Here is a 23,975-nt window from a genome sequence, read left to right as displayed (position 1 = left end):
AAGAGGATTCTTGCTATTCATTATTAAAGCATTACATTATTTTTAAATAAAAATGAATGTGTGATTATACTGGAAATATTTATTACTACTTTCTTCTCTCCAGACAGCATTTGGGCAAGGCTGTCTCCTGTCACCACTTTAGTGCCTGGGGTAGTTTTCTCCACATCAACCTACATGGTTATTCTTTCCTGCAGGCAGCAGGGAATGCTCTCTCCTTTCCGTTTTTGTATACATGTATAGATGGGGAAGCAGGGTGTAGATGAGTGTGGGAGGGTTACCCTATCAGCATCCATGTGTGTACATGTGAGGGAAGTTTCTCCTCTCCTTTCAGCATGTGGGGAGGAGTGTTTTGCCTGCCAGCATCTATGTGTGGGATTTTTACAGGAGAAAGGGGATTCAGTTCCCTAGTTTGTGTCTATGAAAGGGAAGAGGGGAAGGGGGGAGAGGTGGAGAGAGAGAAGTGTGAGGATTTTCTCCTATTAGTATCCACGGTTTGGCTTTGGGGATGAGATAAGAGGGGGATAAGGAGGGAGTCTCTCCTGGCAGCACTTCTGTGTGCATGTGTCTAGAAGGGTGGTGGGCAGAGGGTGTCTATATGTGCATATAGGGGTGGGTCCTGTCAGCATGCCTGAGTGTTGGGGAGCAGGAAGGGAGAGAAGGGGTTCTTGTATCTCAGTATCTGTGTGTGCACAGGCACATGCAGAGGGAGGCTTTCATGCAAGGAGGTATCTGTATGCAGGGGGGTTCAGGACAGTCTCTCACACTGGCATTTGTGCATATGGGGTCAAATCAGGAATGTCTCCAGTGCTCAAATTATGGGAAAAACACAGGGGGACCCTGAATGTCAAGTGGCTTGCTTTAATGTAAACAGAAGTGAGAAGTAAGGGTGGGGGGAGGCTATAAGACAGAAGTGAGTTAGCCTTTAAACACAGCAAGGGGGCCCAGCACCCCGTCACTCGGGGACCCGCTTGCCTGCAGCCTGCCAGAGCCTCTCTCTCTTCGTCTCTCGCTGGCTAGCTTGCAGGGGCACTGCTGCTGCTGCTTGTCAGTCACATGAGTTAGTCACTCACCGCCCGTGATCTGTGCAGGGCCGAAGCACAGCACCAGCTGAAGCCACAAGACCACCACGAAGAGTCTCCGGGGGGACGGGTACTGCTGCTGCTTCTCTAGGAACGGATCCCCGCTGCTCGGGTTCATTCCATGATACATCTTTTATCCACAAAGGGCAATAATCTGCAACAAGAAAGAGAATATTATCTTGCCATCTCCCAGCGATCTCAGAGCAGAGCATCAATCTCTCCCTTCCTCCAGATGAAATCTCTACCCACTCTTCTCCAAAGGTACAATCCCACTCCTAGCTCCGACATGCAACAGAAACCTCTTTGGGGCAAGGACCTTGTCACCTACACATCTGGACAGGGCTATGGACACCAAAGACAGGATATAAAATAATTATTATTATAATCATCTTTGTCCATCCCAACACTGTCTGTTCCCTGACATGCAAACCACACTCCCCCAAATGCCCTCTCCTAATATGCAATCCCCTGCCTGCATGCTGCATACACATGAAACCCCTGTGCCATTCTGAACTCTCCTTCTACCCCCTGCAATAGCCAAGACTCCCTGGGAATGGGATGCAGTTTCCAAACAGCAAATCAGCCTCAACGCAAAGACGCAGCACTGAAGCCACCTTCACTGTGCTGCTCCATGCAATTCACAGCTTGCTACCGTGATAAAGTATTATAACCACCGAGGGTCTCCGGTTTGCCAAGACCACCCCGGACTTAGATCTCTCATCTTATAAATATTGCAACGCTCCCATTTCCACCCAGGAGCGAACTGTCGGGGGGTGGGGGCGGGGAGGGGGGTTACTGAATGCAGGCCCCAGGTTCTGTTAATTCTGCCGGGGCAAATACACGGTTCCCCCTTTAACTCCCCACCCCGGCTTCCCCCTGGCGCCCGCTTCTAGCGCTGCTCCCCTTTACACTCCCCCATTTACTGCCTTCCCCCTTGAGGCTGCTTCCCCGGCGCACGGAGCCAGGTGCGCACTGCGCCCTTACCTGAGCGCTGCCCGCCTGCATGGAGCCTCCTTGCCTGCCTCCCCCGGGCGAGCCCCCAGCTGGGCACGACCCGCTGCTGCCGCCGCCACCACAGCCGCCGTAAGCCGCGGCAGCTCCCCCGCCCGCTGGAGGGGACGGGCTGAGCCACACACGCAGCGCGCGCCGCCGCTCGCGCTCATCCCACCTGTGTCTAGCGGGAGGGGGAGAAGGCGGGCGGCCCCAGAGCCAAGGCTACAGCGGCTGCGGCAGCTGCCAATGGGAAGCCCGTGCCCGAGCCTGCACCTGCCCGCTGCACGAGCCGCCTTCTATCCCCTCGCCCACCCAGAGCGCGCGCAGCCCCCACCCATTCCGCATTCCCCAGTGCTGCGTGGAGCAAGCAGGGGTTGCTGCTGCAAAATCTGCTGGGTCTCCCGCTTCTGCAGGGACTGCAGGAGAAAGCAAGAGCCTGGGGTGCCAGCCCTCCTGGGCGCCCTATTATGCATACATGACAGCAGTGGACAAAGTCTTCTGCTTTTTTTTTTTTTTTTTTTTTTTGGTAATACACTGTGCTGCATGCAGGGCAGGCGCTGACGCGAATTTGTTGCCATTATGCTCGTGTCCCCTGGGCTGCATGTACAGGAGGGACAGGCAAGAATCTGCTGTAAATGTTCCTTTGCCTCACGCTTAATATATGTCAGGATTAGGCCAGAGCATGCAGTAAATACACTTACTTGTGCCACTTGCTACAGGCATATCAAGAGCTAGCGAGAATCTGCTGCAAATCTTCCAATGTTCCCCATCCAGCATGAGGCATAGAAGCCCGAGGGCATGTCTACACATAAACTTAAGTCGACCTATGTATGTTAAGTCGATTTACAAGCAACTACAGTAATTACAGAATGACAGTCAATAGATGTAAGTAACACAGTGTCTACAGGGACACTACATTTCCCTAACTTCACCAACATAATCCCTCTGCCTCTCATGGAGGTGCAGTTATTATGTCGGCATAGTAGGGCACTTACATCGGTGGGAGCAAGGCTGTAGTGTGTATGCTGACGTAATTAGATAGGTGTGAGATGCCTTACCCCGACTCTTACACTAACTGTAGTATAGACCAGGCCTGAGTTTCTGTGGCACATGTGCATTCATGAGAGGAGCCTAGTACAGGGCAAATACATAGGCAGCCTTGAGGGTTTAATATCGTTTAGCCTGTGGGACGTTTGACCAATTATATGTAACATCCTATGTGAGACATGATTAATTCATATTATTACATTCCTGACATTCCTCACAGATTGTGTGGGCAAGGAGAAGGTGTATTACAAAGCTCTTTATTCTGGTATTTGCCTCGGGGGGTGAGGTAAGAGCAATCAGGACTGTTGGCTGAAGCAGTTTGCCTATTAGGAAGCCGTACCCAGCAGGATTTAGTCAGTCTGGAGAATTCACCACTACGGGATATCACTGAATCAAATATAGTGTCTGGGTTTAAATAAGGATTGGAAAACTGTATGTCTTCTGATGACATTTATTGAGTTAGCTAGTGTTGATGTGCACACTGCCTTCTACTGGGTAGAGTCAGAACTGCTCAACTGAGTGTCAGGCCCCATATTGCTAACAAACTAAGAGAGATTCTCCTTCAACTCAGGTGGTAGGAAGCCTATGCTTTTGAAGCTGATTATGGTGCACATATGGGCAACTAAAGTTCTTGAACAAATGCATGCATGTTAAGGTAAGATAGGAAGCTATAGTTAGAGTAGACCAGAGTAGCAGAGCTCACCCATTTTGATGGGTTTTCTCACAAGTCTGGAAATTATGTGGTGGTAACAGGACACAGCAAGTGGAAGAAAATGGGGCAAAAGAAGAAACATATCTGGAAGGAGTTTCTCTCTCCAAGCGGGGCCCTAGCCAGCTAAACCCAACTATATGCATTGGAGTATAGTGCAGGGGTTGGGTAGCAGTACATCCCCAGTGCTCCTCACCCCAATTTCTACCGAAACAGAGAATCTATATTGATTAGGGCTGTCAATTAATCACAGTATATCACACGATTAACTCAAAAAAATTAATCACACTTATAACAATAGAATACCAATTGAAATGTTTAAATATTTTTGGATGTTTTCCTACATTTTCAATATTGATTTCAATTACAACACCGAATACAAAGTGCTCACTTTATATGCTTAATTTTGATTACAAATATATGTACTGTAAAAATGATAAAAGAAATATTTTTCAATTCACCTCATACAAGTACTGAAGTGCAATGGTGAAAGTGTAACTTACAAATGCAGTGGAGTTGCTTCTTCCTCTGAAGCAATCAAGTGCTGGCCAATATAGTTGGCAGAATATCTAAGTAGTTTGAGCAATGTTCTGATGCAGTATGGCAATTCCTATGTTATCTCTATTCAGGAGACCCTTTTTTTCCATCCCTGAGTTCAACATGTTGGGGCGGGTGCCCAGAAACACAGTTCCCTTCTGGATGGAGAGGGGACAAATGGAAAAGGGTGTCCCTTTTGATAAACAGTTATTGCTTAATCATTGGCAGCTGCTATTGAATCTCCCAGTATTCTTATGTCTGTACAGAATGCAGAGAATACACAGTCCTTTCCCCAAGGAACACACAGTCTTAAAGTCTAATCCTGTGAAAAGCCAACTACCCTCAGTGTCAGAGTACCATGTGCACAGGGCTAAGGGATCAAGCCCTAAGTAGACAAACAACCCCCATCACATACACAAAGCACTAGGTAATCAGGAAGTGGATTTATCACTCAATGATACAGCTATTTATTTTGTATCTTATTAATAAATTAAAAATAGCAAATCCTTTGGTGAGTGGCATAACAACACTAACTGCCTTCATGGCACATGCATGTTTAGAGTCAGGACTGGAAAGAGGTGAGGATGGCTATATGGTTCACCAAGTTAGGGAAGGGAAGGCATTCCAGGTCAATGAATCCACCAACGCTGTCCAAACAAAATACTCACGTATCCTTCTGGATTCACTTTTAATCAGCCCAGAATCTCCCTGTCACTGGCTGAAAGGGCCCTTTAAGGAAGTTGGGGACCAGTCTCTCTTGTGCCAGATTTAACCCCCTTAGCAGGTGTACAAGGGTCACATCACAGGGGGAGCATGTAACTAAAGAGGCTGCTGGGGGAGATACAAATGCAAGCCTAAGTTCAGTGAGGTTCTAGGGAGATCAAACATAGGAATGAGCACTCTGTTGAAAAATGACAGAATAGACATAAAAAGGCCAGTGAGGAGACCTAGGCGGGGTATATAGGAAGCAGTTCTGGGAAGAAGAGGGGGCATTTCACATGGCAGAGAACCCAATTGTTTAGTGTCTCAAGGCTGCAGACCTGTAATAGAGGGTGGGTTGGGTTTCCTGCATGCTACCACTTTGTGAGGTGGGCTCCTGACAACAAGGGAAAGAAGGAATTGACTGGAACCCAGGAGAGCTAGAATCTGAGCTAACAGCTGGAGGAAGAGGACCCTGAGAGGAAGGGCTGTTCCTAACAAGAATGGGATGGAAGAATGGTTTTGTTTCCTTTTCGACTTTAATGCTGGAAGGGATGAACTTTTGTGACTTAGCTGGACCACATCCCACGAACCAAAGCCACCCACCTCCATCCAGACCCAAGATAAACAATGACAGTACCACGCCTGATTGCCCCAGAAACACATTCCTGTTATTTAGGAACATGCATAAAATAAGGCCGAGGGAGATTCTTGCTTAATTGCAGCAGCTTGGGTTTGATTCCATCTGGTGAGAGGCAGTTCTGGCTCCGTTCCAGATAGGAGGGGGAGCTTTTCAGCTCTGTCCTAGCTGGTGTGAGCAGGTAGTTTTTGGCTTTTTTCTAACACGCAGAGGTGTCTTGGTTTAATTACAGTTTAGCTTTAATTTGAGGAGTTGTTTCCTGCTTACTCCCAGCTCATTTGCAAGTAGGGGAATCCATTAATGGTGACCACCTACATTTCAAGAAAATATAGGCCAACTCATCGAAAAATGCTGTGAGAAGCTCCCTGTTAAGGGCTCTTCCCTCCTCCTTTCCAGCACACGTGTGTGTGCTCACACAGTTTTATCTGTGGTATAATATCATACCTGTGCATGATTACTGCTTGAAAACAGACCTTTTATTTGATAAAATGCTTCTGAACTCCTTCCTGGATACATACATTGTTTGGTTAGAGCTAATGTGAGCATTGTAGGGAAGGGAATATTGCAGGCTAGTTCCAGCTGGCCATGGGTGTAAAGCAATGGTGGGCAAACTACGGTCCGCAGGCCGCATCTGGCCTGTCAGACCAATTAATTCATCCCTCAGCTCCCTCCGGAGAACGGGCTCGGGGGTTTGCCCTGCTCCGGCGCTCCAGCTGGGGACTAGGGTTGGGGGCTTGCCCCACTCAGCATGGTTCCTAGGAAGCAGCCAGCATGATCCCTCTCCAGCTCTGCGTGCTGCCCCATCCACAGGCACTGCCCCTGCAGCTCCCATTGGCTGTAATTCCCAGCCAATCAGAGCTGCAGGGGTGGTGCCTGCGGACGGGGCAGTGCGCAGAGCCGCCTGGCCGTGACTCGGAGCCAGAGGGCGGACATGCTTCCGGGAGCTGCTTGCAGTAAGCGCCAGCCGGAGCCTGCACCCCTGAGCCCCCTCCATGCCCCAATCCCCTGCCACAGGTCTAATCCCCCTCCCGCCTCCAAAGCCCTTGATCCCAGCCCAGAGCACCCTCCTGCACCTCAAACCCCTCATCCCCAGCCCCACCCCAGAGCCCTCATCGCCCCCCTGCACCCCAACCCAGAGCCCACTCCTGCACCCTGAACCCCTCATCCCCAGCCAGAGCCCTTCTGCACTCCTACCCCCAATTTCATGAGCATTCATAATCCGCCATACAAGTTCCATACCCCAATGTGGCCCTCAGGCCAAAAAGTTTGCCCGCTTCTGGTTTAAAGGGATGGTAAATCTAATAGAGAAGCGAAGAGTTTCACTCAGAAGTCACCTCTGTGATGAATTATTTTAAAATATAAAAGAGCCCAATCTCTTTCCTAGTCCATGGCCAACAGAAAATCATTTCAAGCTGTAAATACACGTCACTTCAAACACCATTCAGACATTTGTAGCCACAAACCAACTTCCTTTTTTTAAAAAAAAATGAGCCACAAGGAAAAAAAAAAAAAGACAATACTATAAAAAATAAACCTAGACGTAAAAATAAGGAAACAATTTAAAACAAAATTAAATTAATCCAGCTGATGTTTAATGGGGTGGTGATATGAGTCCTGAATGATTTCTCAGACTAGACCATTAAGCCCCAAGTCAGCTTAATGACCTATAAAACACACCTTGTCACGTCCTTATGGTAGGTATTTTCTTATATTCGTAATAGACTGAGCATTTCCACACAAATTTGTGGTCAGTTGCTGGGTTTGGTAGTTTATTTCAACCTGTTTATAAGCTCAATATACAGAGAATTTTCCAGAGAAATCCTCATATCTGCAGTGTGATGTATTTCGGCTCTTACTTGGAAATGTTAATAGTCCCAAATATCAATGATGCAAATTGTGTCCAAATACCATGCTGATGAGCACTTTATGAATCCATATAATAATACATGGAAGCTTTTCAGGAAAAGGCCTTCTATTCTTAAATGTTGGAAGTGCCTAGAGCAGTTTTAGGTATTATATAAATATTAAAAAACCAGTATCTATCCTATCCTTCAAACAACCCAGCTAGCCTAATTAGTAATAGGTAACCCTCAGAAGATTAGGGTAAACTCTGAGAAATTCAGGGGTTTCAAAGTTTATCATACCTTCTGAGATCTCCTTTCCATCCTATTTATCTTATCAATTTCATTTATAATATATCTTGGTGCCATATGTACAATTTAAAAAACAGCAGTCATCTAAAAGGCTTTTCCTCCTCATTGCCCATCTTGATTTCACCACTGTCCTGCAAGGTCTGTTCTCTTGTTTTATTCTTCCTTAGAGGATTGCTGTCGCCGTAATCACCGTGATTGCATGGAAAACAATCGTTCCAAGCAGGCACATTTAAGGTGGTCACTTGGAACAGATGCTTGCCTAATAAGCCTGGTTTCAAGCATAAGTATGTAATTAGTGCAACAATTATTACTTATAACAAATTTTGAATCACTAACACCAAGGTTAAAGAATAGCAGTTTTGCAGTTGCTGAGTCTGACCCTGCAGAGGTGCTAAGTGCTGGGTAACCTCAGCTCCCACCAATTTTAAATGGGAGTTCAGGGTGTTCAGTTTTCCTACAAGGAAAGGGCTTTAGTAGAGGCCTCCCCTTTCTTAATATAATTCATATTGGTTGGACCATGAGTGTGCTCAGTCCTTGAAGGTAATCACAGGAGTCTCGAAAGGATGGTTCTCTTTTCATCAGTGAATCATCAGCACTTACAGATAAGCAGCCCGGTCTAGGACCAATCCACAAGCATGAGTAACTAGGCATCAGGATCGTGTTTATCAGTTAGTGCTAAATAAGCTTTATTATAAAGACTTGGGGCACAGGGAAGACCTGAGATTGAGCTACTTTTTTTTTTTTTAAACTAATGACTTACGTACCTGCTTTTGCTTTGGTGTTTTTTTAAATAATTAAATAAAAGCCTAACTGAGAGAGCATCTTGATGCCACAGAGAGGTTCAGTAAACACGAAAGCATTCTTTATTCTCTTCTTTCATTCACCGAAACCCAGAAGAAATTAAACAAAAATGAATCCTGCACAGACTGCAAACTGAACCGCTTAAAACAGGAGGTCTGTTCCTTTAGCTGGAGAAGCAAAACATTACATTTTGTACTTTATTGATGAGAATTAAATCCTACTCGCAGGAGTTATCCCACTGATGTAGTTACTTTTGTGAGAAGAGACAGCAAGCCCTTACTTGGTTATTTCCAGTTGAAGTATTCATCAGTCACACAAACAAACACCATTTTAAAACCAATTCCAGTATTAAAGCATTTTAAGAGGTTATTAATACCTGCCTCTCTCATACTCCCACAAGACAGTTCAGTATGTATGCTTTTTAATATACAGTATTGGATTTGCAACACCACTCTAAATATGAAAACTATCAACATTATGTAGGAACCCACAATGAAGGTTTCTAGGATTCACAGTAAACTTTAAAGTGAAAGTCACGGGGTGTAGGATACCTCAGGATATATTTAGTAGGATAGAGTACCTTTCACTTCCAAGTCATGGTTTCCAGTTCATTACTTATTGAATCTCATTACTAACTGAGGGCTGGCTTGTGGAAAAATGAGAGTGTCTACTAGGAAATAGATGGAGACAAGTGGCTGTGTCACAACCAGCAACCTTGTTTGCCATCTCAGGACAGATGGCTAAGCATGGAATGGGATATAATCCAAATCAGACATTTATCCCTAGAGACGGTCCCTTGAAATCAGGCAGCACAAGCCATTGGATAGGAAACTAGACTGGGAGCCAGTAGACTGCAGGGGAAATCTTGACTGCCAGAGAAGTTAATGAGAGTTTTGCTATTAACTTCAATAGGGCCAGGATGTCACCCCTGAGTTTAATTTCTGGCTCTGCTACTGACTCAGCATGTGACTGAGTCTGTGCCTTACTTTCCCTCATCGATTACGGAGGTAATAATGCTTATCCTCTTTTGGAAAGTACTTTGAGTTCCCTGGGTGAGAAATGCTCCAAGTTCTCATTAATAATAAACGAGACTAGGTATTGGTAGAGGAGAATGTGAAAGCTTGCCCTGTCAGTGCCCATTCTATACCCATGATATGGATAACTAGAAGAGCTCCATTTCCAGAGCTGTCTAATCTGGTACATTTCACCAAATCATCAGTGGTTAGGGAGTTTGTGTGTGTGTTCCAAAGCTTTTAATTATCTATCTATATCTAGAGAGAGAGAGAGAACACAAAATCCATGCTCAATATGCTACATTTTTACATTCATTATTATTTGTATTACAGTAATGCCTAGGAGCTCCTAGACTCCGTAAAAACACAGACTAAAAAAAAAAAATCCCTGCCCAAAAGGAGCTTACATTCATAAACAGCAACCACGTACATTCCATCCTAAATGACTTGTAGATCAAGAGAAAACAGTAAGGAAGATCTAAGATAAAGTCTCCATGAAGGAACAAAGTGAGCATGTGCCTTCTCTGCAACAGGTCGCAACAATTATGAGAACAAAATGGCTGTTTAAGTCTGCATATAGCAAGGGTTCTTAGAAATTTAAAGATGTAATACCTAGATAACACAGGTTTCAGAGTAACAGCCGTGTTAGTCTGTATTCGCAAAAGGAAAAGGAGTACTTGTGGCACCTTAGAGACTAACCAATTTATTTGAGCATAACACAAGGTATCATAATTTTATAGCACCACCTAATTATATTCCAAATAATTAAGATTTTGGATTTGATTCTATCAACATAATTTTAAATCAGCATTTTGGTTATAGTCTATTTCCACAATTTGAATTGGTGGGAAAACTTCATTTCTACACAATAAAAATAGAAGCAGAGATACATTTTTGAAATGAAACAAAGCATGGACTGTGTCAAATTTACCCTATTGATTACCAAGACTCCAGACTTCTAAACACATGGGTCAAATTCTAACCTGTTGCAAATTGATGTAATTGCATTACAGGCAATGGAGTTTCTCTCACTTATGCCAGAATTATCTATTTGTACATTTCTAGAGTCATATACATTGGTTTATATTTGACTTCATTTTATAGCAGAGCAGTCAAAGCACTATGAAAGTGTGATTTCATCAGTGTTACACTAGCGTCATTGCAACTTCCTTCAGTGGTCTAACAAACATCAAGAAAAATAGCATTCAGCAAACATTACGGCCAGATCCACACATCCCCAAACCTTTGGAGAAATTAAGTATCAGATCTTTGTCCGTTTCTAGTTTCCAGTAAATTATTTATCCTCCAGCTGTAGCCATTTTCTTTCTTCTAGCCATAAAAGGAATTAAGTTAATCCACAGCCTAGTTACAATGGAGTTATGCCAATTACATCAGCTGATCATTTCACTGGAGGTATGTATAAGCTTAGGTTTTCCCACCTGCGACCTTTATGCCTTCCCTGAAAGAATTAAGCTATCATAAAGGTGATATTATAACAAATCCATAGCCACCTAGGACCCTACCTGTCATCGCTATACTACACCATGGCCACTTTGAACTTCTGAGCAATAGCAGGGCTTGCATGTTGAGCCTGCTGCTCCAGAAACACAGCTTGAACGAAAAGGGAATCACCATTAGCAGATAATCATACAGGGCCAATGGCAACAGCACACAATTGCGTATTTCTGATTCCATGCAGTAGAGGGCAGCATATAACCTAGCCAGTTACAATATGAAAGTCCATTCACTAACAGAGGAAAGAGAGTCAGGGTAAGAAAGGAACCAGCATTCCCTAGGCTAGAGGGAAGGAGAGAAAGGCAGCCATCTGACAGCAGCACTTCAGGGTAGCTTGAAGAGTCAAGGCCAGCAGCACTCACTACTGCATGGAGGCTGTAAAGCAGCTGGAGCTCTGCTACCTTTGCCTGCTTGTTGCTTCCCTGTTCACTCTACAGGGGACCCATTATACCCTCCAATGAATGTGGATCCCGTGAGACTTCAGTGGAATCCATACGACTGTTGCATGAGCTGCCCAAAGGAGCCAGTTGTGGCTTTTCCTGAATAACCCAATTTTTAGATATTCAGGTTCCCACAGAAGCCGCCCTCCTCATTGCCTACGCCTGCTAATGAAAAACCAATCCTTCCTGTTAAAGTTTCACTAACAAGTTAGCTGTCAGGTTCCTGCTGCAGTATTAATTTATTCTCCTTTTATTATACTGAATGCTATTTTTAGTGCTTCATTTTTTTGTAATTAGGTGCCAGGACTATAATATTGTTTATATTACACTGGAGTTTTACTTTACATTTTTCAGATGCAGCTATAGAACAAAGTGAAACTGAAATAAATACACCCAGAATATTCAAACAACACACATTTTTGGCATATATAGGAATGACGATGATTTATAGAGATAGGACCAAGAAAAATTTTTAAGATAATAGATTGAGAGTTTAGTGCCAGAAAGGACCATTAAATCTAGTCTGACTTCCTGTATATCAAAGGCCATTAAATTTCACAGTTAAACCTGAATTGAGCTCAATAACTTACATATGACTGAAACGTAACATTTTTGGCTAAAGCATATCTTCCAGAAGGGCACCCAGGCTTGATTTGAAGACACCAAGAGATGGCAATCCCTACCCTTACCTGGGGAGTTTGTGACAGTGGCTAATCCTCACTGTTAAGAATTTGTGCCTGTTACTACTTTGAGGAGCAGTGGGCACTGTCTGGGGTTCTCTGCTCGGTGTCCCCGTCCGGTTCCCTTCGTTTGACCCTTTGACCGCACTCCTGTCCCTGTTGTTCATTAGTTGTCCCCCGTAATTATTTGGTTTTCCAGGTCCTGTGGACCCCCCTCTTAGGCTGGGGGGGATCCTTTAGCACTTCCTGGATCCCAATAAGACTAGTTTGAATTAGTCTGGCTTCAGCTTCCAGGCATTTGTTATTATGCATTTCTCTGCTAGACTAAATAGCCCTTTAGTAGCCAGTATTTTCTCCCTGTTAAGGTATTTATATATACACTGTAATCAGGTCCCCACTCCGCATATGTTTGCGCTGCAATTAAAACCCTGTGACTGGCCTATGCCAACTGACTCAGGCTTGCAGGTCTCATGATAAGAGGCTGTGTCACAGGGTGCCTCCATCACTACCTGGTTAACCTCACCATCTGGCCAATTCAGATGGTTCCAGAGTCCATAAGCACGGATTTCTAGTTTTCCCCAGGACTGCTCCCCCAGCCCCTGCAGCTGATCAGCTGTGGCTGGTTGGTGCTGAACACCCACTATTTTTTCCCCATGGGTGCTCTAGCCCCGGAGGGCACCACAGCATCGGTCCCTATGCTGTAGTCACAAACACAGGCTTGCCTGTTTGTTCTTCACCAAGGTGTGCTTTTATTTCCCTCTTACATCCCCATAACACAGGCTCATAAAAAGGACAGGCTTCCCTACAGCCTTCTCTGCTCAACCCAGGCTCCTCCCTCCTCAGCTACCTTTGTAGCCTGTTTCCTCTCCTTATATTCTCCCCAATTACCTTGTTAACCCAGTGATTGCCACGCAGGTGTTCACAATCCCCCACCAGAAAGCATATAATTTCCCTTAGCTGGGCCTGCAGCCTTCTCCAGGCTACAGCTCTGTCAGTGATCATGATGCAGCTGATAGCACCCTGTCACAGGCTGTTTAATTGCAGTGTGGATGCCCAGGATATAGGGCCCTGCAAGATGTGGGAGTCCCACAGCTCAGGCTGCAGCCCAAGTCAGAACCTCTATACCACAGTTAAACAGCCCCTTAGGCCCAGACCTGCAAGCCCCAGTCAGCTGGCATAGGCCAGCCAGGGATTTTTAATTGCAGTGTAGACATACCCTCAATCTTTTTGATAAGCTAAACGAAGCAATCTCTTTAAGTCTCTCCCTGTAAGACATTTTTCCAGCCCGCCAACCATTTCTGTGGTTCTTTTCTACATCCTCTCCAATTTTTCATCATCCTTTTTAAAACGTGGACACTAGAACCGTACGCAGTATTCCAGTAACAGTCTGACTAATGCCGTATACAGAGATAAAGTCACCTCCCACTCACTGCTTTCCTGTTTATACACCTAAGGATCGCATTAGCCCTTTTACCACAGCATCGCCTGGGGAGTTCATGTGCAGTTTAAAGAAAAGGAGTACTTGTGGCACCTTAGAGACTAACCAATTTATTTGAGCATGAGCTTTTGTGAGCTATACACGGCTGTTACTCTGAAACATGTTCAGTTTGTCCCCTATGATCCCTAAATTCTTTTCAGAGTCTCTGTTTTCCAAGAGATACCCGCCCCCTCCCCCCATTGTATCATTATGGCCTGTATTCCTTGTTCCTAAATGTATAACTTTGCATTTGGCTATATTAAAACATATTTTGTTTGAACGGGCCCAGGTTACCAAGGGATCCAGATTGCTCTGTACGACTGCCCTGAGCTCATCATTATTTAGCACTCTGCCAATCTGTGTGTCATCTGCAAATTTTAGCTGCAGTAATTTGATAGTTACTGCCACATCATTGATGAAAATATTGACCAGTGTCAGCCCTAGTACAGATCTCTGCAGAGCCCCAGTATAAACACCCCCTTTCAAGGGTGACTCCCCATGTGAGATCTGGTTAGCCAGTTCTTAATCCTTTTAATGTGTGTTCAATTGATATTGCATAGTGCTATTCTTTTAATCAGCACATTGTATGTCAAATGGCTTACAGAAGTCTAAGAATATTACATCTATGCAGTGGCCTTTATCAACCAAATCCGTAATCTCAAAGAACGAAATCAGGTTTGATAAGAGTTACTGCACAGTATGCATGTGTGCACACCCTCCCTTGTAGGGTGGTGGTGGTGGTGGTCAGGGACTCCCTCCTGAGGGGGATGGAGGCATCTCTCTGCTGTCCGACATGATGTCCCACGTAGTACACTGCCTGCCTGGAGCCCACATCAGAAATGTTACAGAAAGGTTGCCGAGACTCATCTGTCCCTCCAACACTACCCCATGCTGCTCATCCATGTACACACCAGGTATTGCGCTGAACAGATTAGCGTGACTACAGCACTCTGGGAGCGAGGTTGAAGGAGTTGAGGGCACAGGTGCTGTCCAGATGAGGATAAGGGCCCAGGCAGGAACACACGCATTGTGGAGATGAATGCATGGCTGCACAGATGGGGCCAACAGGGCTTTGGCTTCCTTGACCAGAAGATGCTGTTCCAGGAAGGAAGACTTCCGGGAAGAGATGGGGTTCACCTGATCAAGAAGGGGAAGAGCATGTTCACACATGGACTCATCAACCTAGGGAGGAGGGTTTTAAACTAGAATCAGAAGAGACAGGTGACAAAAGCCCACATGTAGGTATAAAAAAAGGTGACCTTAGAGTGCTAAATGTTGGGAGGGAGATGAAAAATTACAATACGGTCATAGGAGCAACAAGAGGAAAATCAGTGGGGGAATCTGCTCAACATCTTAGATATCTATATACAAATGCAAGGATTATGGGGATGAAACAGGAAGAACTGGTAGTATTAGTACATAATTTATCTTATGACTTAATTGGGATCACAAAAATGTATGCACTTGTTTTGAGATCCAGAAGGATGTGAGAGAGAAACCCATTGACAGACTCTGGGTGAATATAAAAGGGGTGGAAAACAGTGGTGATGTCATAGTAGGGTGGGATCTATGATAGACCACCAAATCAGGAAGAGGAGATAGATGAGGTATTTCTTGCCAGCCTAATCCTAAGAATTTCAACCTTGATATCGATGGGCCGAAGAATATGCAAAGTGGAGATAACCGGATGACCCCCGGAGGGCAAACCGGAATCCACCCAAAACGCATGAAGGAAGAACAAGAAGATAAAACCTAGCCATCATGGAGCCGTCATGGATGTACCACCTGCTGATTGAGCTGATTGATGGTCATCTCAATTGTAAATTCAGCATGATGAAGCAACTTCCATAGACTTGTATTGAACCAGAGACCTATAAAAATTGGGTCCAGGGACTGTGTTCTTTGAGTCTGGTTCTACGACCACCCTCCAGGAGCATCGGATGCGCATCTGACAACGACTCGGCTCCACTCTCATATCCAGGCCACCTGGTCAGTGACTTGGCACGAGCAACATCTAGGCTGGTAAATATAACGCCCTTTATGTAGAACCTGTGTGTGAATGTCTGTGTGTGTGAATGGATCTATATAGAAATTGCATATAGGAATATTTTGTTGTATTTACAATAAACATGGCAATTTGCCTTGTCCCTCTTACAAGATCCTGTTGGTATCATTTTTATTAGTGTAACACCAGGAAGGCAGCCATTTTAGACATAATTCTGACAACAGGAAGGAATTGGTTGCAAATTTGAAGGTTGAATGCAATTTGGATGAAGTGATCATGAAATGATAAAGAAAGGAAGGAGTGAGAGCAGGAGAATAAGGACAATGGACTTCAAGAAAGCAGACTAAAACTCAGAATTAGTAGATAAAGTCCCATGGGAAGAAAATCTAAGGGAAAAATGAGTTCAGGAGAGCTAGCAGTTTCTTGGAGATAATATTAAAGACATAACAGCAAACAATCCTGATGCGAAGTAAAACTAGAAGAGGCCAATATGGTTCCATCAGGAGCTCTTTAATGACCTGAAAATCATAACAAAATCCTACAAAAAGTGGAAACATGGACAAATTGCTAAAGATGAGTACAATAGCACAAGCATGTAGGGACAAAAATCAGAAAGACTACAGCATAAAATGAGTCACATAAAAGGCAATAAGAGGTTCTTTAAATACATTAGGTGTAAGAAAGTAAAGTGTAGGGCCTCTACTTAGCAGGGAAGGAGAACTAATAAAGGACAGCATCAAGAAAGCTGAGGAGTTTAATATCTATTTTTCTTCAGTCTTTACTTAGGGTGACTAGGTGTCTGATTTTTGACCAGAATACCCAGTTGAAAAGGGATCCTGGTGGCTCCGGTCAGCACCGCTGACCAGGTCATTGACTGTCCTGTTGGCAGCACCACGCAGCGGGGCTGGCAGGCTCCCGGCTAGCCTCTGTGCCGCGCGGCTCCTGGGAAGCAGCGGCATGTCCCTCCTCCAGCTCCTACACATAGGGGCAGCCAGGGGGCACAATGTCCCCACCCCAAGTGGTTCCCGACCAATGGGAGCTGCGGGGGTGGCACCTACAGATGGGACAGCGGCGGCATGCAGAGCTGCCTGGCTGCGCCTCCGCGTAGGAGCCAGAGGGGGGACATGCCGCTGCTTCTGGGAGCTGCTTGAGGTAAGCGCCCCTGACCCCCTTCTGGGCCCCAACCCCTTCTCCAAGGCCCTGCCCCCATTCACTCCATCCCCCTTCCCTCTGTTGCTTGCTCTCCCCACCCTCACTCACTCGCTCATTTTCACCAAGCTGGCTCAGAATGCCTGGTGTGGGAGGGGGTGTAGGCTCCAGGGTGGAGCCAGAAATGAGGAGTTCAGAGTGTGGGAGGGGGCTCTGGGCTGAGGGGTGGAGCTGAAGGGTTCAGAGTATGGGAGGGGGCTCTGGGCTGAGGCAAGGGGTTGGGAGGAGTTACGGGCTCTGGGCTGGGGGTGCAGGTTCTGGGGTTGGGCCTGAAATGCAAGATTCAGGGTATGGGTGGGGGCTCTGGGCTGGAGTTTGGGGGGGGGGGGTGTGAGGGCTCCGATGTGGGGCCGAAGATGAGGGATTTGGAGTGCAGGAAGGGGCTCCAGGCTGAGGGGTTTGGAGTGTGGGAGGGGGCTCTGGGATGGGGATGAGGGGTTTGAGGTGTAGGAAGGTGCTCCGGGCTGGGACCAAGAGGTTTGGAGGGCAGGAGGGGGATCAGGGCTGGGGGAGGCCTCTGGAACCTCACCCATTCTCCATGAATTTTCAAAGAGAATAGCTAATGATTCTGAGATTGCTTCAACTAGTTCCTTAAGTACCCTAGGATGAATTTCATCAGGCCCTGCTGTGTTGAATACATCTAACTTATCTGAATATTCTTTAACCGTTGGTTTCCTTATATTGGCTTGCATTCATTTCCCTGTTATCTGGTCACAGTTTAACTTTTAGAAAATCTAATGATGTGTTACTACTGGATGAATGAGAATTCCAGCATGTGTCTCCCAAATTGAAGTTCCTCTCACATTTGTTTAAGGAATGACAGAACACTTGAAGTTTTAGTATGGGACATTTGAATCCTGAGTTTTGGTCCAACCTATCATAGCTCTATTCAGAGCTAAACTTTCCCAGGGTTGGGAGTACTTGGTTGAGTGCGTTTAGTTCTGCTCATGATTAGTAACAGGAGATGAACTGTGAAGTTTGATCCCAATCCAAAGTTCATGGGTCCTCTGATACAGTATTTTCATTAATTTCACCATCCCTGAAGCTTATTTAGTGAGCACTAAAACAACAAGGAGTCTGGTGGAACCTTAAAGGCTAACAGATTTATTTGGGCATAAGCTTTTGTGGGTAAAAAAACGACTTCTTCAGATGCATGGCTTAGTGAGCACTGAAAGTGATCTTGGTGCTGTGCTAAAACACAGTCCTTCCAAGCAGCTTACAGTCTCATCCAGGCACAAAAGACTAGAGGATGAACACTAAAAAGAGCAATGAAATAAGTGGCTTTGCTACAAAATCAGCTATCACTTCAGAACACAAATTAGGCACCTTAATTAAGGTGTACTTGTGGCACCTTAGAGACTAACCAACGTATTTGAGCATGAGCTTTCGTGAGCTACAGCTCACTTCATCAGCTCACGAAAGCTCATGCTCAAATACATTGGTTAGTCTCTAAGGTGCCACAAGTACTCCTTTTCTTTTTGCGAATACAGACTAACACAGCTGTTACTCTGAAACCTTAATTAAGGTATTAGCCAGAAATATTGACTGCTTAGGGCCCGATCCTGCATCATGGAACTCAATAGACATTTTGCCATTGAATTCAATGGAAGCAGAATTCAGTTCTACAAGAACATCCCATTGACATTATTATATCTGAGTCTAGGTCCTAGTTCAATAAAAGTAAGGGGGTAGGAATTTCAAAAGCCAGGTGTCACATTTAATCCTCCTTAGAAGATGTTGGATCTATTTTCCTGCAGTTTGATTTCACTTGGAATTGAAATGATTTAAGTGCAGGGTCCTCAGGCAGAATTACAACATTGGTAATTATTCTACCACACTTCAGTGTAATTTACCATGTGTCATACTGTCTGAATGCAGGGAGCCCATGAATGTAAATGAGAGGAATAATTTCATTAAATCATTTTTTTACAACTGCATAATTTCAGTAATTAAAACCTTTACTTATATCAATTCAGAAGTGGGAAGAATATTACACTAATTCATTGTACTTTGAATGTAAACATGTTGGAGTGCATGGCCTTTTTCTCCCAAAGTTCAGTTTGGAGGGAATTGGCATTGCTTTTTGCATAGATCCGATTCTTCAGCCATATTTACTGCACTCCAGAAGTTTGAGACATGTACATTTTTAGGCAGCGTTTAGGGTATTTGAGGAAAGATTTCAGGTTAGGGAAAGCAAGCCAAAGACATGGTACAGAAGTCGGGACCCAAAAGGTGCAGGGCAATGAAGAATCAGCCCCATTGACTTGGCCTTGAGCCACTCACTTAGGGCCTGATCTTGTAGTCAGATTCTGATGGACTTCACTGGGTTTTGGATCAGACTCCTAGGGCATGATTTTTGGAAGGGGTGAGAACCCAAAGGACATTTATAGACAAGGAACATTTTTTTAAAATTGTTACTCAAAGGTTAATAAGAATCCCAGGCATGTCAATTAGTACGTGATGGGACCTTCAGAAATGAATATGATAAAGTATGTTTATTACAAAATATGATTTATTTCTAAATCTTCTGAAGCTAAGATTCAGAAATCATTACACTAAAATAGATCTGAGGTTTTAGTTTCCTGCTAGTGAAGACATTTAAAACCTCCAATTCTGTATTTCGAGCTGAGCAGGGGGATGTGGGTATTGTTGGGGTTCTGGGAGGGAATAGGGGTCTGGCCACACAAATCTAATTGCAGGACCCAGGCCTAACAGTAAAAAATGAGGGAAAAAAACCCCCCTCTGTCAAAAGTATTTAAAAATAGAAAGTTCAGCTAGAAAGATGCATGGCACATTTTTCATTACACTGTCTCTGTCTCTGGCAGAAAATTTTATCATCTTTGCTTTTTTCAGGAGAGTTAAATTTCTAGTCAGAAAAGCAAACCTTTCACACAATTTACAGATTTTACTTTGTAGATTACATAAACTGATTTAATTCTAACAGATTGCTGTGGTGACAGGGGCAATTTCATATATAATAAATCATAAATTATATAAACCAGTTTATTGGCTGCTCAGAGCTCTGTCCAGAACTGGGAAATTAATTAGTTTAAAATATCAACATCGCAGCTGATCCTGATGTAAAAAAAAACCAGACACATACAAAGAAAACCATTTGGTTAATTACCCTGGTGGAGAGATGCTTCCTTTTTCAGCCACTTTCAAAGGTCTTTTCATTCTGCCTTTGTCTGCTCTGCCTACCAGTCAGGGGCTGTGATCCTGCCCCCATTGAAGTTGGTGGGTGTTTTGCCATTGACTTCAGCAGGAACAGAATCAGTCTTAAACTCTTTAGAATTTTCTATCACTTATTTCTGTAGTCACATGACAGATACTGGTGCTTGTGACTTTTGCAAGTGAACATAGATAAGAGCCTGCATTGGGGTTACAAACAGAAAAGTCCCTGCTGAGAGTATCCAATTTCCATTTCCACTTAGTCCATGCTTTGATGTGCCCACCAGACTGCAAGATGTAACAAAGAAATAAAAGAGACTAGATTCTGTTCTCAATGACACCGATGGCAATTTGGAGAACTCCATCAGTGTAAGTGAATTTACACCAGTGTAAATTGGACCAGATTTAGCCCACTGATTGTAGCCAGCATCTGCCTCTTGTCTCATCAGTGTCATGGTTGAACATTGACAGTAGATATTGTTTAAAAGTGTGCTGCAACTATAGAATTTAGCAATACGTTCCCAGGTCAATCTCAACTTAGGAGGCAATGGAAGTCTATTTTTCATTGTCATTGACAGTCTTCTGCTGGACACTAGGGGACCACGGCACTGGAGCAAATCAGCAGTAACGTTATTGGAGTTAAACAGTGTGAGAGCAGAGTTGAGCCATGGATGTCATGGTCTTTGGGATAATCACAGGGGTGGAGGTTGGCCATATGAAAAAGATGCTTTGATTCACATAAAGCATCAATCTTTGCTCTGGAGGGGGTTAGATTAATGTACAATAATAGTTGCTAGGGGGGGAAGTGTGCAAAGATAAAAATTCAAGCGGGCAGAATCAGGTGCCAGGGGAAATTTAAAGCTGCATGAAATTGGAGAGTTAAAAAGAGGAAGTGGTCTGTCAAGTTTCTGTTGTGTTTGTATTGTAAGGGGGAAAACCAGGCAGGATATTCTAATGTCTAGTATTCCAGAGTTAGAGAAAAAATTGTCTACTAGTTAGAGCATAGGACTGTTAGTCACAAGTTTTAGGTTTTAGTCCCAGTTTTGAGGGACATATTAATTTGTATTACCATAGTGCCTAAAGTCTTGAGTCATGGACCAGGATCTCAGTGTGCTAGGTGCTGTACAAAACAGAACAAAAAGATGGTCCCTGCCCTAAAGAGACAACAGATAGATATAGACCAATAGGGGAGTGCAAGGGAATAATGAGACAATATTGGTTATTATTTATCTCACTTGGGTAAGTAACAATCTCAGTAAAACTGGACTTGTAATATATACCTCAGAAGGGACCCTTAATTGGTTGTGAAACACTCTGAGATTATAGGTTTCAGAGCAGTAGCCGTGTTAGTCTGTATCAGCAAAAAGAACAGGAGTACTTGTGGCACCGGAGAGACTAACAATTTTATTTGAGCATAAGCTTTCATGGGCTAAAGCCTACTTCATCAGATGCATGTACTAGAAAATACAGCAGGAAGATTATATATATTACATACACACAGAGAACATGAAAAAATGGGGGTTGTTATACCAACTCTAACAAGAGTAATCAATTAAAGTGGGCTATTATCAGCAGGAGAAAAAAAAAACGTTTGTAGTGATAATCAGGATGGCCCATTTCAGACAGTTGACAAGGTGGTGAGAGTAACAGTAGGGGGAAAATTAGCAAGGGGAAATAGTTTTTTGTTTGTGTAATGACTCATCCACTCCCAGTCTTTATTCAAGCCTAATTTAATGGTGTCCAGTTTGCAAATGAATTCCAGTTCTGCAGTTTCTCATTGGAGTCTGTTTTTGAAGTTTTTTTTGTTAAAGAATTGCAACTTTTAGGTCTGTAATTGAGTGTCCAGGGAGGCTGAAGTATTCTGTGACTGGTTTTTGAATATTATAATTCTTGACGTCTGATTTGTGTCCATTTATTCTTTTGCATAGAGACTGTCCGGTTTGGCCAATGTACGTGGCAGAGGGGCATTGCTGGCACATGATGACATATCACATTGGTAGATGTGCAGGTGAACGAGCCTCTGATAGTGTGGCTGATGTGATTAGGTCCTATGATGGTGTCCTTTGAATAGATATGTGGACAGATTTGGCAACGGGCTTTGTTGCAAGGATAGGTTCCTGGGTTAGTGTTTTTCTGGTGTGGTTGCTGATGAGTATTTGCTTCAGACTGGGGGGCTGTCTGTAAGCAAGGCCTGACCTGTCTCCCAAGATCTGTGAGAGTGAGGGATCGTCCTTCAGGATAGGTTGTAGATCCTTGATGATGCGCTGGAGAGGTTTTAGTTGAGGGCTGAAGGTGACGGCTAGTGGCGTTCTGTTATTTTCTTTGTTGGGCCTGTCTTGTAGTAGGTGACTTCTGGGTACTCTTCTGGCTCTGTCATATTATATATGTATAGGTGTTATAGGCTGAACAGTGCTACATAAATACAAAGTATTAGAGGTAGAAGTCATCCACCGCAGAAAATAAGTATAAGCCAGTAATTGTGTAGCTGGAAAGTTTGGAAGAAACTTCCAAAAAAAAAAAAAAACCAAAAACCCACAACAGATTCAGGCAAGATCCATTTCCAAGGCGTAAGTCAGAAAGAATCAGGGTGAGGTGTTACTCAGATCCGCTCTCCCTTCTCAGATCCACGCAGTGCCTGTTCTCTGGCATCATCAGCTGGAAAGAATTGCAAGGGAATAATCCAACCAACCTGGCAGGATTTCCACAATTTAAAGTACTACTGTAAATTACAACAGGGCAGCAGGACCTGAGGGAAGGGTAAAGACCGTCAAACATATATAACTTATCTAATGAAGACTATGGCCCTGATCCTGCAGTTGGATCTATACAGGAAAACCCTGTCCCCACTGCGGGTTCATCCATGTTGAGCTGTTGCAGGGTATTGGCCCAGGGCAGGACATGGTAATGCCTATAAGACAGTAGAGAGAACAATTTATGGTGGTCCAGAGGACATAATTAGGAGCAGTGGGATGAAGTGAAAAATATAAGACGAATATCAGAAAATGTTCTTGACAGTAAAATCTATTAGGCTGAGGAATAATCTTTCAGGGGCAATGATAGAAGCTCCATAGCATGGGACTTTTAAAAGATAGGCTGATTAAAATGCTAGTAATAATCGTACACTGGGAGGAAGAAAGAATGGGTGACTTACCAGGTCTTTTCTATCTCTAATGTCTATAAACCTGTGATATTAGAAAAATATAATATGGACACTTAGTTTGAAGATGGTTGAAATAAAACTTGTGAATATCAGAGGAAAAATTCCTCTTCATGAAAAAATAGCTATAAGGACTGATGCTGCTCTCAACTGGGTTTGCATTGGTCACACTTCTACTTCAGGAAAGTTGCTACAGATTCACACTGGTGAGTCTAAAATCAGAATGAGGCCCATTAAGTTTTGCTCTGGTTTCTTTAACGGACATTCAGAACCTCATTTGGCAGGTGTTACTGGGAGACTGCCAGTTGTGATGCTGCTTTGGAGAATGCCCAGAGCCTGAGGTGTTTTTGATTTTTAATTCCGCCCAGCCAACATGCCGCAGACAGAAGACCAGGCCAAATGCCACAGAAGCCTGAAAGATGCACTGTTGTATGGTTGACATAACAGGTTTTTCAGTAGACAGTTGTGAATTAACTCAAGGGGGACTTGAGCTGTTCTAGCTCTCCACAGTGAATCATAGCTACAAGAACTGTTTTCCAGAGGCGTGAAGAGGCAGTGACTTAGTACTTTCCTCTTAATAGGCTTTCGTCTTTGCTTTTTTCTTTGTTTGTTCTCTGTAGGATTGACTTTCCTCTTGCTTGTGCAAGCAC

The 23,975-nt window shown here is 44.1% G+C and overlaps 1 protein-coding gene across 6 annotated transcripts in view; it reads right to left on the bottom strand.

Moving 5' to 3' along the window:
* Positions 1 to 2,351, bottom strand: part of SUSD4 (sushi domain containing 4) — a 127,361-nt gene extending 125,010 nt beyond the window's left edge. For all 6 annotated transcript variants that reach the window (XM_043543600.1, XM_043543602.1, XM_007070451.3 and 3 more), the window contains exons 1-2: positions 2,064 to 2,351; positions 1,071 to 1,233 (exon numbers count right to left, since the gene is read on the bottom strand). In XM_043543600.1, coding sequence (XP_043399535.1) covers positions 1,071 to 1,209 — 139 coding nt within the window. In that variant the 5' untranslated portion in view covers positions 1,210 to 1,233; positions 2,064 to 2,351. The remainder of the gene's footprint in view (positions 1 to 1,070; positions 1,234 to 2,063) is intronic.
* Positions 2,352 to 23,975: the final 21,624 nt, after the last annotated feature.

This window comes from Chelonia mydas, chromosome 3, assembly GCF_015237465.2.
Source record: "Chelonia mydas isolate rCheMyd1 chromosome 3, rCheMyd1.pri.v2, whole genome shotgun sequence".
Taxonomy (NCBI): Eukaryota; Metazoa; Chordata; order Testudines; family Cheloniidae; genus Chelonia; species Chelonia mydas.
This window is presented reverse-complemented; position numbering and strand designations above follow the sequence as displayed.